At 46.2% G+C, this 13,277-nt stretch overlaps 1 protein-coding gene across 27 annotated transcripts in view; it reads left to right on the forward strand.

Moving 5' to 3' along the window:
* LOC135896969 (uncharacterized) overlaps window positions 1-13,277 on the forward strand; it is a 279,122-nt gene that overhangs the window by 212,257 nt on the left and 53,588 nt on the right. For 9 of the 27 annotated variants that reach the window (XM_070526193.1, XM_070526196.1, XM_070526195.1 and 6 more), the window contains 7 exons: window positions 581-601; window positions 7,966-7,992; window positions 9,230-9,250; window positions 10,472-10,498; window positions 10,646-10,672; window positions 11,909-11,929; window positions 13,146-13,172. The exons of 1 other annotated variant lie outside the window; for it this stretch is intronic. In XM_070526193.1, coding sequence (XP_070382294.1) covers window positions 581-601; window positions 7,966-7,992; window positions 9,230-9,250; window positions 10,472-10,498; window positions 10,646-10,672; window positions 11,909-11,929; window positions 13,146-13,172 — 171 coding nt within the window. The remainder of the gene's footprint in view (window positions 1-580; window positions 602-7,965; window positions 7,993-9,229; window positions 9,251-10,471; window positions 10,499-10,645; window positions 10,673-11,908; window positions 11,930-13,145; window positions 13,173-13,277) is intronic. 17 more of the 27 variants (XM_070526209.1, XM_070526217.1, XM_070526211.1 and 14 more) reach the window with 9 other exon arrangements.

The following is a 13,277-nucleotide window of genomic DNA, read 5'->3' on the forward strand; positions in this document are numbered from 1 at the left end:
ACGAGTTTACGCATTGAAGCGATACAGCTGCCTTTGTAGGTCTGTTGATTCCCGGCGCGGTGAGCTGCTCTGAATGGAATGCAATTTCTTTTTCGTCATCTTACGGCATTTGGCAATATTGAAATTTTTTAAAAAAACTGGGCACATCATTGGAATACAGAAATACATTTCTTCCGTGCAAAGACCCCAATCCTTATTTCCCACAATATTGTCTTTCACTGCATTCAGGGATCAGGACCTACCAGCCTAGAAGCAGTAATTTTATCTTATTCCACTGCCACTAATTTATGACTCGTCTAGTGTTATTGAATATTCCAATTGGCTGTTCTACTTACACAAACTCATAAACCATAATATATCTGGGAGGAATAATGCAGAATCTGTTGGTTTGTTGTTTCTAGCGGCCAGAATCTACTGAGCCAGCCGGGCTAAGTTCCTCGAAAGAAATAGAATTTCTTTTTCCACACTTCAAGCTCTCGTAATATGTAATGAGGTTCAAAGAATAATTTAAAGAAAGCACTTTTGTCCTTAAAGCAAAAATATACGATTTATTGTCTATCTCTTCTTTCATTTTATTTAGGGACCATCTGAGTCTAGCACTGTAAGTATGGCTCAGTTGCACTCCTTCTATTCTCTGCCTAGCATATAGCTACTGAAAATAAAACCAGGCTGTTCTCATTTTCTAAACACAAATAGAATCTAATATATGGAATTGATATAGCTGCCTCTATCGGTGTGTGTGACGTCAGTGTGGAGGATTTAAAAAAAATGTCATATGCATCCGTACCATATATATCTTCATCAAAAACCTGAAGACCGAGATTTTGAAAACAGCCCTGACTTTGCCACTTGGGTTTTCAGGAAATGTGAAGAGGAACGGGAATTTCTCACTCGCCTGCTTTGGAGGGATCAGGCTAATTTCTCCGCGTACCTGTTGCATATATCACATATTTCGCGGGCTTTTGTTCTTTCATGGAAAAAAAAAACAGGCAAACTTGAGCATGAATTAAATGCTTGATTAAGGGGTTAGGTCGCCCTACCACTTTATAATTGGCGTGTTTCCGATTCAAGCAATGCTAAAAAGTTCGCTAATTAAATCAATTACTACTTCGCGATGAAAAAAAAATACTGGCTATAGGTGCACACGAATGCCGCTACTATGCGGTCGGTACTATTTCTCTAGAGCTCTTGGTTCTTTTTATTTTTAAATCATAGACCAGCTTAGAGGGACACCCGAGATATAGAAGCGACAAAGCTGCCTTTACAGGCTGTTTCCAGTAGCCAGAATCTATAATACAAGGTGAGGTGAGTTGCTCGCAGTGAAATGCATTTTTTCACCATGTTACCATGTTTGGAAATCTCGGGATTAATTAAAACGAGACAAAGTGAAATACGTTTTCGCTCTGTAGAAATCGCATTCCTCATTCTCCACCATTTGTTCTTCGTTGTATTGGGGGACCTAAACCAACCACGCCAGGCAGAGTGAGTTTTATCTCATTCCACTATCACAATGTATGTCTAATCTACCGCTAATCAATATTACAGTCGTGTGCACCCCATATACGAACTCGACGACTATAATGTAAATGCTAGTAATAATGATGGGTGCATTAGTTTCTTCGTTCTAGTGGCTAGAAGCCACTGAACCAGGCGCATTACGTTCGGCGAAAATAAATTGAATTCCTGTTCCAAAGTCATCACCGCCGATGTTCTCTTAATATATTATAAGGTTCTAAAGTAAATTCCAAAATTGCACTTTTGTCCTTGGAGTAACACCCCAAGTAATATTGTCCATTGTCCTTTCGTTCAATATATTGACACGTATACTTATCTTTATCGGGCAACCACGTTTCGCAGCCTAACAAAAGTAATCGCACAGCGTGGGACGCGCCTGTATGTACCGAAGTTTCTGGAACGTTATCGATGCTTCTATCTGTTGTCTGTTGTCGCTGAACGTTATGTTATCTGATTGCATCACTTGACGCGAATGGTGTAGAACTTTGTGGAAGGCATGCGGGTCCGAACGATTAGTCTGGAACATTCGATGACTGCTCGATAAAAGCCGACGCGCTTGACCCGCTGATCAGATTTTCGACGATCGCCGAGCGTGTTCGCCGCCATCGTTGCGCTTTAAGTGTAGCCTGTTTTGTGGGCACAGGTTCGCCCAATAAAAGCTAGTTTTGTCTTTCACAGTACTGCTACTGTGTTCTTTAACGTCACTACCACGTGACATCTGGTGGAGGTGCTAGTGCGTTCATGTACCGAACGCCCCCGCAAAGTCGCGATCCAAGCCCAAAGCCCGAGGACAAAACTAACATCGCCGAAGAGCAGCGTGCTAGCCGCAGACTACAAAGACTGCTCCCAGAGCACGGACTTCTGCCTGAAACGCCAAAGAAGGTAGTGATCAAGACAACCCAAATGGCTGCCCCAGTGTCCCCCGTTATCCTACAGCAACCTCGGGACCCACCAACTTTCCATGGAGCAGCAACTGAGGACCCGGAATACTGGCTGGAGACGTACGAGCGAATCGCGACTTTCAACAACTGGGACTCCGACGACAAGTTGCGGCACGTATACTTCGCCCTAGAAGACGCCGCCAGAACGTGGTTCGAGAACAGGGAGTCGACATTGACAACATGGGACCTGTTCCGTACCGGCTTCATGCGCACCTTTACAAGCGTCGTGTGCAAGGAAAGGGCCGAAGCCATGCTGGACGCCCGAGTGCAACTACCGAACGAGAACGTTGCCATCTTCACGGAGGAAATGAAGCGTCTCTTCCGCCACGCCGACCCGGATATGCCCGAGGAGAAGAAAGTCCGCCTTCTCATGCGTGGTGTTAAGGAAGAACTTTTCGGCGCAATGGTACGAATCCCACCGAAGACCGTAGAAGAGTTCCTTCGCGAGGCAACCAGCATCGAGAAGACACTCGAGATGCGAAACCGGCAATTCGACCGCCGCACGAACGCGAGAAACTACGCCGGACTTCAGTCACTGGCCACCAACGACCTGCGCGAGACTATCCGAGCTGTCGTGCGGGAGGAGCTACAAAAGCTGTTCCCATCATCACAGCCTCAGGTGGCTTCGATTGCCGATGTCGTGCGTGAGGAACTCCAACAACAACTTGGAGTAGCCCCTGAATCGCCGCAGCCCGAGCCGCAAGCAATGACCTACGCCGCCGTCGCACGCCGTCAAGGCCCCCCTCCGCGACCGCGCCAGGGCCCTGTCACGCCGCAGTTTCGTCGTCCGCCGCCGCCGCCGCCGCCACCACGACCACCCGTCGCCCAGCGCACCTACCCGAGGAAGACAGACGTTTGGCGCGCTCCTGACCACCGCCCGCTCTGCTACCACTGCGGGGAAGCCGGCCATGTGTACCGCCGATACCCATACCGGGAGATGGGACTGCGAGGTTTCGCCGTTAACGCGCCGCGGCCACAGATTGGCGAACGACCTCGCGATATCGCCGACTACCTCGCCGTCACTCAGCGGAGCCATCGACGAGCTTCCCGTTCGCCGTCACCAGGCCGCTACCTGTCGCCGCAGCGCCGACCATACACTGGCCCAGCCCGCGGCCGGTCCGTCAGCCCATATCCGGAAAACTAAAAGCAGCAACCGATGGAGGTGCGGTTGCTGTTCGTCGAACTGACGAAGAACCTCCGCCGCCGACGAAGACGACGAAGCAACCATCTCGACGACCTAATGACGACACGCCGCCGTCCCGACGAAGTCAGGAAGCCAAGACTACACCGACGAAAGACGACTTGACGACGCGACGTTCAAGCTTCAGTTTAACACGACGCAGCCGTGATCCGACGCCAAGACCCAACTGCAACGCCAGACAAAGAACCACTGACCTCGACGTGCTTCTCGACGGACACGCGGTTACCGCCTTAGTGGACACGGGGGCTGATTACTCCGTCGTGAGTGGACACATCGCCGCCCAGCTGAAGAAGGTTAAGACTGCATGGGAAGGCCCTCAAATTCGCACCGCAGGAGGACACCTCATCACGCCGACTGGAATCTGCACGGCAAGAATAACCATTGATGACCGAACTTACCCTGCCACTTTCGTTATCCTCCAACAGTGTTCACGAGACGTCATTCTCGGTATGGACTTCCTGAACCAACACGGCGCAATCATCGACCTGAAGTCACAGTCAATAACGCTGTCGGAAGATAAAGCGATACCAGCGGAGAGCCCTCGTAGTCACCATGCCTTGAGTGTGCTCGAAGATCAAGTGAGCATCCCGCCTCACTCCAGCATTGTTATTTTGGTCGGCACCGAAACACCCGCTGAGGTAGAAGGCGTCATCGAAGGCGACGAACGTCTTCTGCTCGACCGTGAAATTTGCGTCGCAAGAGGGATCGCTCGACTGCACGGAGGAAACACGAAAGTGTTGCTGACAAACTTCAGCAAGGAGTTCAAGCACATCAACAAGGGCACGACCATCGCATACATCGAGGAAATTGTGGAAACCAGCGATGCCTTTGTCCTCTCGGATTCTGTCGCATCTACCCCGACGACTGTAGTTCCCGAGCCAGACTTCGACATAAGTCCAAGTCTCCCCGTGATTAAGCAGCAACAGCTCAGAAGTCTGCTTCGACGATACAAAAGCTGCTTTTCGACGTCATCGAGGATTCGACAAACACCAGTCGCAAAGCATCGCATAATAACCGAAGAATGCGCTCGACCACTACGCCAGAGCCCTTACCGAGTTTCGACGCGGGAACGTGAAGCTGTAAGAGAACAAGTCGACGAAATGCTGCGCGACGACATCATCCAGCCGTCGAAAAGCCCGTGGGCATCCCCTGTTGTCCTGGTAAAGAAAAAGGACGGAAGCCTACGTTTCTGTGTCGATTATCGTCGACTGAACAAGATCACGAAGAAGGATGTATACCCCCTCCCACGGATAGACGACGCATTGGATCGGCTCTGCAACGCTAAATACTTCTCGTCGATGGACCTCAAGTCTGGCTATTGGCAAATAGAAGTCGACGAAAGAGATCGCGAAAAGACCGCCTTCATCACCCCAGACGGCCTCTACGAGTTCAAGGTTATGCCATTTGGACTGTGCTCGGCACCTGCAACGTTCCAGCGCGTCATGGACACGGTTTTAGCAGGATTGAAGTGGCAGACCTGTCTCGTTTACTTGGATGACGTCGTTGTCTTCGCCGAAAATTTCAACGATCACCTTAGGCGGCTTGCAACAGTACTCGAGGCCATCAAGTCATCAGGGCTCACTCTGAAGCCAGAAAAGTGCCGCTTCGCCTACGATGAGCTTCTGTTCCTAGGCCACGTCATCAGCAAGTCTGGAGTCCGCCCCGACCCGCAGAAGACAGCTGCCATCGCAAAGTTCCCGCAGCCCACCGACAAGAAGGCAGTGCGTAGATTTCTTGGCATGTGTGCTTACTACAGGCGATTTGTCAAGGACTTTTCACGCATCGCTGAGCCGCTGACACAGCTAACTAAATGTGACATTGAGTTCAAGTGGGAAACGCCGCAGGCCGACGCATTTGAAGAAATCAAACGACGCATGCAGACTCCGCCCGTACTTGCGCACTTCGACGAGCACGCCGATACCGAAATTCACACTGACGCCAGTAGCCTAGGCCTCGGTGCCGTCCTAGTCCAGAGAAAAGATGGACATGAACACGTGATAGCTTACGCTAGCCGGTCGTTGTCAAAAGCGGAAGGCAATTATTCCACAACGGAAAAGGAATGCCTCGCCATCGTTTGGGCTACAGCGAAATTTCGACCCTACCTATATGGCAGGCCATTCAGAGTGGTCAGCGACCATCACGCGTTGTGTTGGCTAGCTAACTTAAAGGACCCTTCAGGACGGCTGGCACGGTGGAGCCTCAGACTACAAGAATACGACGTTACTGTAACATACAAGTCCGGACGAAAACACTCAGATGCCGATTGCCTATCACGCGCCCCCATTGACCCGCCACCGCAAGTTAACGAGGATGACGACGCCTTCCTTGGAATAATAAGCGCGGACGACTTCGCTGATCAACAACGAGGGGACCCGGAGCTAAAAGCCCTTGTCGAGTATTTGGAAGGGCACACCGACGTTGTCCCTAGGGCATTTAAGCGTGGACTATCTTCGTTCACGCTTCAAAACAACCTACTCGTGAAGAAAAACTTTTCACCAGTCCGCGCCAACTACCTTCTCGTTGTTCCGTTGGCGCTGCGTCCAGAAGTACTGCACGCCTTACACGACGATCCAACCGCTGGGCAGCTCGGATTCTCCCGGACGCTGTCGAGAATACAGGAAAGGTATTACTGGCCGCGTCTGACCGCCGACGTCGCCCGTTACGTTAAGACATGCCGAGACTGTCAACGACACAAGACACCACCGACAAGGCCAGCAGGGTTACTACAACCGATCGAACCTCCTCGTCGACCATTCGAGCAGATTGGGATGGATTTGTTGCGGCCGTTTCCGACGTCAACATCCGGGAATAAGTGGATCGTCGTGGCGACGGACTATCTCACCCGCTTCGCTGAAACAAAAGCTCTACCGAAAGGCAGCGCAGCCGAGGTGGCGAAATGTTTCGTTGAGAACATCCTGCTGTGACATGGCGCCCCAAAAGTCCTCATTACCGACAGAGGAACGGCTTTTACAGCAGAGCTCACCCAAGCCATTCTGCAATATAGCCAGACAAGCCACAGGAGGACAACTGCCTACCATCCGCAAACGAATGGTCTCACGGAGCGCCTGAATAAGACCCTCGCCGACATGCTAGCGATGTACGTCGACGTTGAGCACAAGACGTGGGACGCGGTCCTGCCGTATGTAACCTTCGCTTACAACACGGCGGTGCAAGAAACAACACAGATCACGCCGTTTAAGCTGGTTTACGGCAGGAACCCGACGACGACGCTCGACGCCATGCTGCCCCACGTCATTGACGAAGAGAATGTTGACGTCGCTAGCTATCTCCAGCGCGCCGAAGAAGCCCGACAGCTCGCCCGCCTGCGGATCAAGGACCAACAGAGGACCGACAGCCGATACTACAACCTCCGACGACGCTTCGTCGAGTACCAGCCCGGCGACTGTGTTTGGGTATGGACCCCGATACGCCGACGAGGACTCAGTGAGAAACTACTCCGACGCTATTTCGGACCCTACAAGGTCATCCGACGCATTGGCGCTCTGGACTATGAGGTCGTGCCAGACGGCATTTCGCATTCACAGCGGCGCCGCGCACGATCTGAAGTGGTCCACGTGGTGCGCCTTAAACCCTTTTACGGACGCTGACAAACTTCGCCATTTTTGTTCTTTTCTTTGCTACGAGTGTTTTTGTTCATTACCTTCGTTTCTTGCAGCATCGGGTCGATGCTTTTTAAGAGGGGGGTATTGACACGTATACTTATCTTTATCGGGCAACCACGTTTCGCAGCCTAACAAAAGTAATCGCACTGCGTGGGACGCGCCTGTATGTACCGAAGTTTCTGGAACGTTATCGATGCTTCTATCTGCTGTCTGTTGTCGCTCAACGTTATATTATCTGATTGCATCACTTGACGCGAATGGTGTAGAACTTTGTGGAAGGCATGCGGGTCCGAACGATTAGTCTGGAACATTCGATGACTGCTCTATAAAAGCCGACGCGCTTGACCCGCTGTTCAGATTTTCGACGATCGCCGAGCGTGTTCGCCGCCATCGTTGCGCTTTAAGTGTAGCCTGTTTTGTGGGCACAGGTTCGCCCAATAAAAGCTAGTTTTGTCTTTCACAGTACTGCTACTGTGTTCTTTAACGTCACTACCACGTGACAATATACAGAAAACCGAACCAACTGGATCTGATACTGTAAGTTTGCCTTGATTACACTCCCTATATTCGATGTCCAGCACATCGCTTATTTAAAAAAAAATCTGGCTGTTCCTATTATGTCAACACAACGACTACTTTAGATATGGAAGCTATAAAGCTGCCTCTATGGGTTTGTTGTTTCCAGGTGCCAATATTTACACTACCAAGTGGGGTGAGTTGCTCGCATTGGTATGCAAATTTTTTTTGCCGTCCTTTCGCATTTGGCAACCTCGTAATTCACAATAAACGGGACAATTTGTTATACTAGTGAAATACGTTTTCTTTCTGTAGAAATCGCATTACTTGTTTTGCAACATTTGTGCTTCGCTGTATTCAGGGATTTAAACCAACTACACAAGGTCAAGTAAGTGTTATCTCATTTTACCATCACAATGTATGTGTCGCCTACCACACAGTGAATATTGCTGCCCTGTGTCCCCGTTATATGAATGAGGAGACCATAACAAATTGTATATATAGTCCTGGCTGTTGGGATTTTTTGTTTTTACATTCCTGTGGCCAGAATATGCAAAACAAGGCGAGGTATGTTGCACAGAAAGAAAGGGAGTTGCTTTTTGAACAGTTGTCACCCTCGATGTTCTCGTATCTTGTAATCATGTTGAAGAGGAAATTTCAAACGAAGGTTTTTTCCTTGGATTAGTACCCCAAGATTTATTACCCATCCTTCTATGTTTCTATATGTACAGGAGACCCAACCAACTGGCTCTGGCCCTGTTACTTTGGCTTGATTCCATTCCAGCTATTCTATGCCTAGCACATCGCTTATCAAAACAAAAATCAGGCTGCGCTTATTATATCAACACTAGGACGAGTTTACGCATTGAAGCGATACAGCTGCCTTTGTAGGTCTGTTGATTCCCGGCGCGGTGAGCTGCTCTGAATGGAATGCAATTTCTTTTTCGTCATCTTACGGCATTTGGCAATATTGAAATTTAAAAAAAAAAACTGGGCACATCATTGGAATACAGAAATACATTTCTTCCGTGCAAAGACCCCAATCCTTATTTCCCACAATATTGTCTTTCACTGCATTCAGGGATTAGGACCTACCAGCCTAGAAGCAGTAATTTTATCTTATTCCACTACCACTAATTTATGACTCGTCTAGTGTTATTGAATATTCCAATTGGCTGTTCTACTTATACAAACTCAGAAACCATAATATATCTGGGAGGAATAATGCAGAATCTGTTGGTTTGTTGTTTCTAGCGGCCAGAATGTACTGAGCCAGCCGGGCTAAGTTCCTCGAAAGAAATAGAATTTCTTTTTCCACACTTCAAGCTCTCGTAATATGTAATGAGGTTCAAAGAATAATTTAAAGAAAGCACTTTTGTCCTTAAAGCAAAATAATACGATTTATTGTCTATCTCTTCTTTCATTTTATTTAGGGACCATCTGAGTCTGGCACTGTAAGTATGGCTCAGTTGCACTCCTTCTATTCTCTGCCTAGCATATAGCTACTGAAAATAAAACCAGGCTGTTCTCATTTTCTAAACACAAATGGAATCTAATATATGGAATTGATATAGCTGCCTCTATCGGTGTGTGTGACGTCAGTGTGGAGGATTTAAAATAAAATGTCATATGCATCCGTACCATATACATCTTCATCAAAAACCTGAAGACCGAGATTTTGAAAACAGCCCTGACTTTGCCACTTGGGTTTTCAGGAAATGTGAAGAGGAACCGGAATTTCTCACTCGCCTGCTTTGGAGGGATCAGGCTAATTTCTCCGCGTACCTGTTGCATATATCACATATTTCGCGGGCTTTTGTTCTTTCATGGAAAAAAAAAAAACAGGCAAACTTGAGCATGAATTAAATGCTTGATTAAGGGGTTAGGTCGCCCTACCACTTTATAATTGGCGTGTTTCCGATTCAAGCAATGCTAAAAAGTTCGCTAATTAAATCAATTACTACTTCGCGATGAAAAAAAAATACTGGCTATAGGTGCACACGAATGCCGCTACTATGCGGTCGGTACTATTTCTCTAGAGCTCTTGGTTCTTTTTATTTTTAAATCTTAGACCAGCTTAGAGGGACACCCGAGATATAGAAGCGACAAAGCTGCCTTTACAGGCTGTTTCCAGTAGCCAGAATCTATAATAGAAGGTGAGGTGAGTTGCTCGCAGTGAAATGCATTTTTTCACCATGTTACCATGTTTGGAAATCTCGGGATTAATGAAAACGAGACAGAGAGAAATACGTTTTCGCTCTGTAGAAATCGCATTCCTCATTCTCCACCATTTGTTCTTCGTTGTATTGGGGGACCTAAACCAACCACGCCAGGCAGAGTGAGTTTTATCTCATTCCACTATCACAATGTATGTCTAATCTACCGCTAATCAATATTACAGTCGTGTGCACCCCATATACGAACTCGACGACTATAATGTAAATGCTAGTAATAATGATGGGTGCATTAGTTTCTTCGTTCTAGTGGCTAGAAGCCACTGAACCAGGCGCATTACGTTCGGCGAAAATAAATTGACTTCCTGTTCCAAAGTCATCACCGCCGATGTTCTCTTAATATATTATAAGGTTCTAAAGTAAATTCCAAAATTGCACTTTTGTCCTTGGAGTAACACCCCAAGTAATATTGTGCACTGTCCTTTCGTTCAATATATACAGAAAACCGAACCAACTGGATCTGATACTGTAAGTTTGCCTTGATTACACTCCCTATATTCGATGTCCAGCACATCGCTTATCTAAAAAAAATCTGGTGGTTCCTATTATGTCAACACAACGACTACTTTAGATATAGAAGCGATAAAGCTGCCTCTATGGGTTTGTTGTTTCCAGGTGCCAATATTTACACTACCAAGTGGGGTGAGTTGCTCGCATTGGTATGGAAATTTTTTTTTGCCGTCCTTTCGCATTTCGCAACCTCGTAATTCACTATAAACGGGACAATTTATTATACTAGTGAAATACGTTTTCTTTCTGTAAAAATCGCATTACTTGTTTTGCAATATTTGTGCTTCGCTGTATTCAGGGATTTAAACCAACTACACAAGGTAAAGTAAGTTTTATCTCATTTTACCATCACAATGTATGTGTCGCCTACCACTAGTTAATATTGCTGCCCTGTGTCCCCGTTATATGATTGAGGAGACCATAACAAATTGTATAAATAGTCCTGGCTGTTGGGATTTTTTGTTTTTACATTCCTGTGGCCAGAATATGCAAAACAAGGCGAGGTATGTTGCACAGAAAGAAAGGGAGTTGCTTTTTGAACAGTTGTCACCCTCGATGTTCTCGTATCTTGTAATCATGTTGAAGAGGAAATTTCAAACGAAGTTTTTTTCCTTGGATTAGTACCCCAAGATTTATTACCCATCCTTCTATGTTTCTATATGTACAGGAGACCCAACCAACTGGCTCTGGCCCTGTTACTTTGGCTTGATTCCACTCCAGCTGTTCTATGCCTAGCACATCGCTTATCAAAACAAAAATCAGGCTGCGCTAATTATATCAACACTAGGACGAGTTTACGCATTGAAGCGATACAGCTGCCTTTGTAGGTCTGTTGATTCCCGGCGCGGTGAGCTGCTCTGAATGAAATGCAATTTCTTTTTCGTCATCTTACGGCATTTGGCAATATTGAAATTTTTTTAAAAAACTGGGCACATCATTGGAATACAGAAATACATTTCTTCCGTGCAAAGACCCCAATCCTTATTTCCCACAATATTGTCTTTCACTGCATTCAGGGATCAGGACCTACCAGCCTAGAAGCAGTAATTTTATCTTATTCCACTACCACTAATTTATGACTCGTCTAGTGTTATTGAATATTCCAATTGGCTGTTCTACTTATACAAACTCAGAAACCATAATATATCTGGGAGGAATAATGCAGAATCTGTTGGTTTGTTGTTTCTAGCGGCCAGAATCTACTGAGCCAGCCGGGCTAAGTTCCTCGAAAGAAATAGAATTCCTTTTTCCACACTTCAAGCTCTCGTAATATGTAATGAGGTTCAAAGAATAATTTAAAGAAAGCACTTTTGTCTTTAAAGCAAAAATATACGATTTATTGTCTATCTCTTCTTTCATTTTATTTAGGGACCATCTGAGTCTGGCACTGTAAGTATGGCTCAGTTGCACTCCTATTCTCTGCCTGGCATATAGCTACTGAAAATAAAACCAGGCTGTTCTCATTTTCTAAACACAAATAGAATCTAATATATGGAATTGATATAGCTGCCTCTATCGGTGTGTGTGACGTCAGTGTGGAGGATTTAAAAAAAATGTCATATGCATCCGTACCATATACAGCTTCATCAAAAACCTGAAGACCGAGATTTTGAAAACAGCCCTGACTTTGCCACTTGGGTTTTCAGGAAATGTGAAGAGGAACCGGAATTTCTCACTCGCCTGCTTTGGAGGGATCAGGCTAATTTCTCCGCGTACCTGTTGCATATATCACATATTTCGCGGGCTTTTGTTCTTTCATGGAAAAAAAAACAGGCAAACTTGAGCATGAATTAAATGCTTGATTAAGGGGTTAGGTCGCCCTACCACTTTATAATTGGCGTGTTTCCGATTCAAGCAATGCTAAAAAGTTCGCTAATTAAATCAATTACTACTTCGCGATGAAAAAAAAAAATACTGGCTATAGGTGCACACGAATGCCGCTACTCTGCGGTCGGTACTATTTCTCTAGAGCTCTTAGTTCTTTTTATTTTTAAATCATAGACCAGCTTAGAGGGACACCCGATATATAGAAGCGACAAAGCTGCCTTTACAGGCTGTTTCCAGTAGCCAGAATCTATAATACAAGGTGAGGTGAGTTGCTCGCAGTGAAATGCATTTTTTCACCATGTTACCATGTTTGGAAATCTCGGGATTAATTAAAACGAGACAAAGTGAAATGCGTTTTCGCTCTGTAGAAATCGCATTCCTCATTCTCCACCATTTGTTCTTCGTTGTATTGGGGGACCTAAACCAACCACGCCAGGCAGAGTGAGTTTTATCTCATTCCACTATCACAATGTATGTCTAATCTACCGCTAATCAATATTACAGTCGTGTGCACCCCATATACGAACTCGACAACTATAATGTAAATGCTAGTAATAATGATGGGTGCATTAGTTTCTTCGTTCTAGTGGCTAGAAGCCACTGAACCAGGCGCATTACGTTCGGCGAAAATAAATTGACTTCCTGTTCCAAAGTCATCACCGCCGATGTTCTCTTAATATATTATAAGGTTCTAAAGTAAATTCCAAAATTGCACTTTTGTCCTTGGAGTAACACCCCAAGTAATATTGTGCACTGTCCTTTCGTTCCATATATGCAGATAACCGAACCAACTGTATCTGATACTGTAAGTTTGCCTTGATTACCCTCCCTCTATTCGATGTCCAGTACATCGCTTATGTAAAAAAAAACCTGGCTATTCCTATTATGTCAACACAACGACGACATTAGA

The sequence above is a fragment of the Dermacentor albipictus genome, chromosome 9 (assembly GCF_038994185.2).
Source record: "Dermacentor albipictus isolate Rhodes 1998 colony chromosome 9, USDA_Dalb.pri_finalv2, whole genome shotgun sequence".
Taxonomy (NCBI): domain Eukaryota; kingdom Metazoa; phylum Arthropoda; class Arachnida; order Ixodida; family Ixodidae; genus Dermacentor; species Dermacentor albipictus.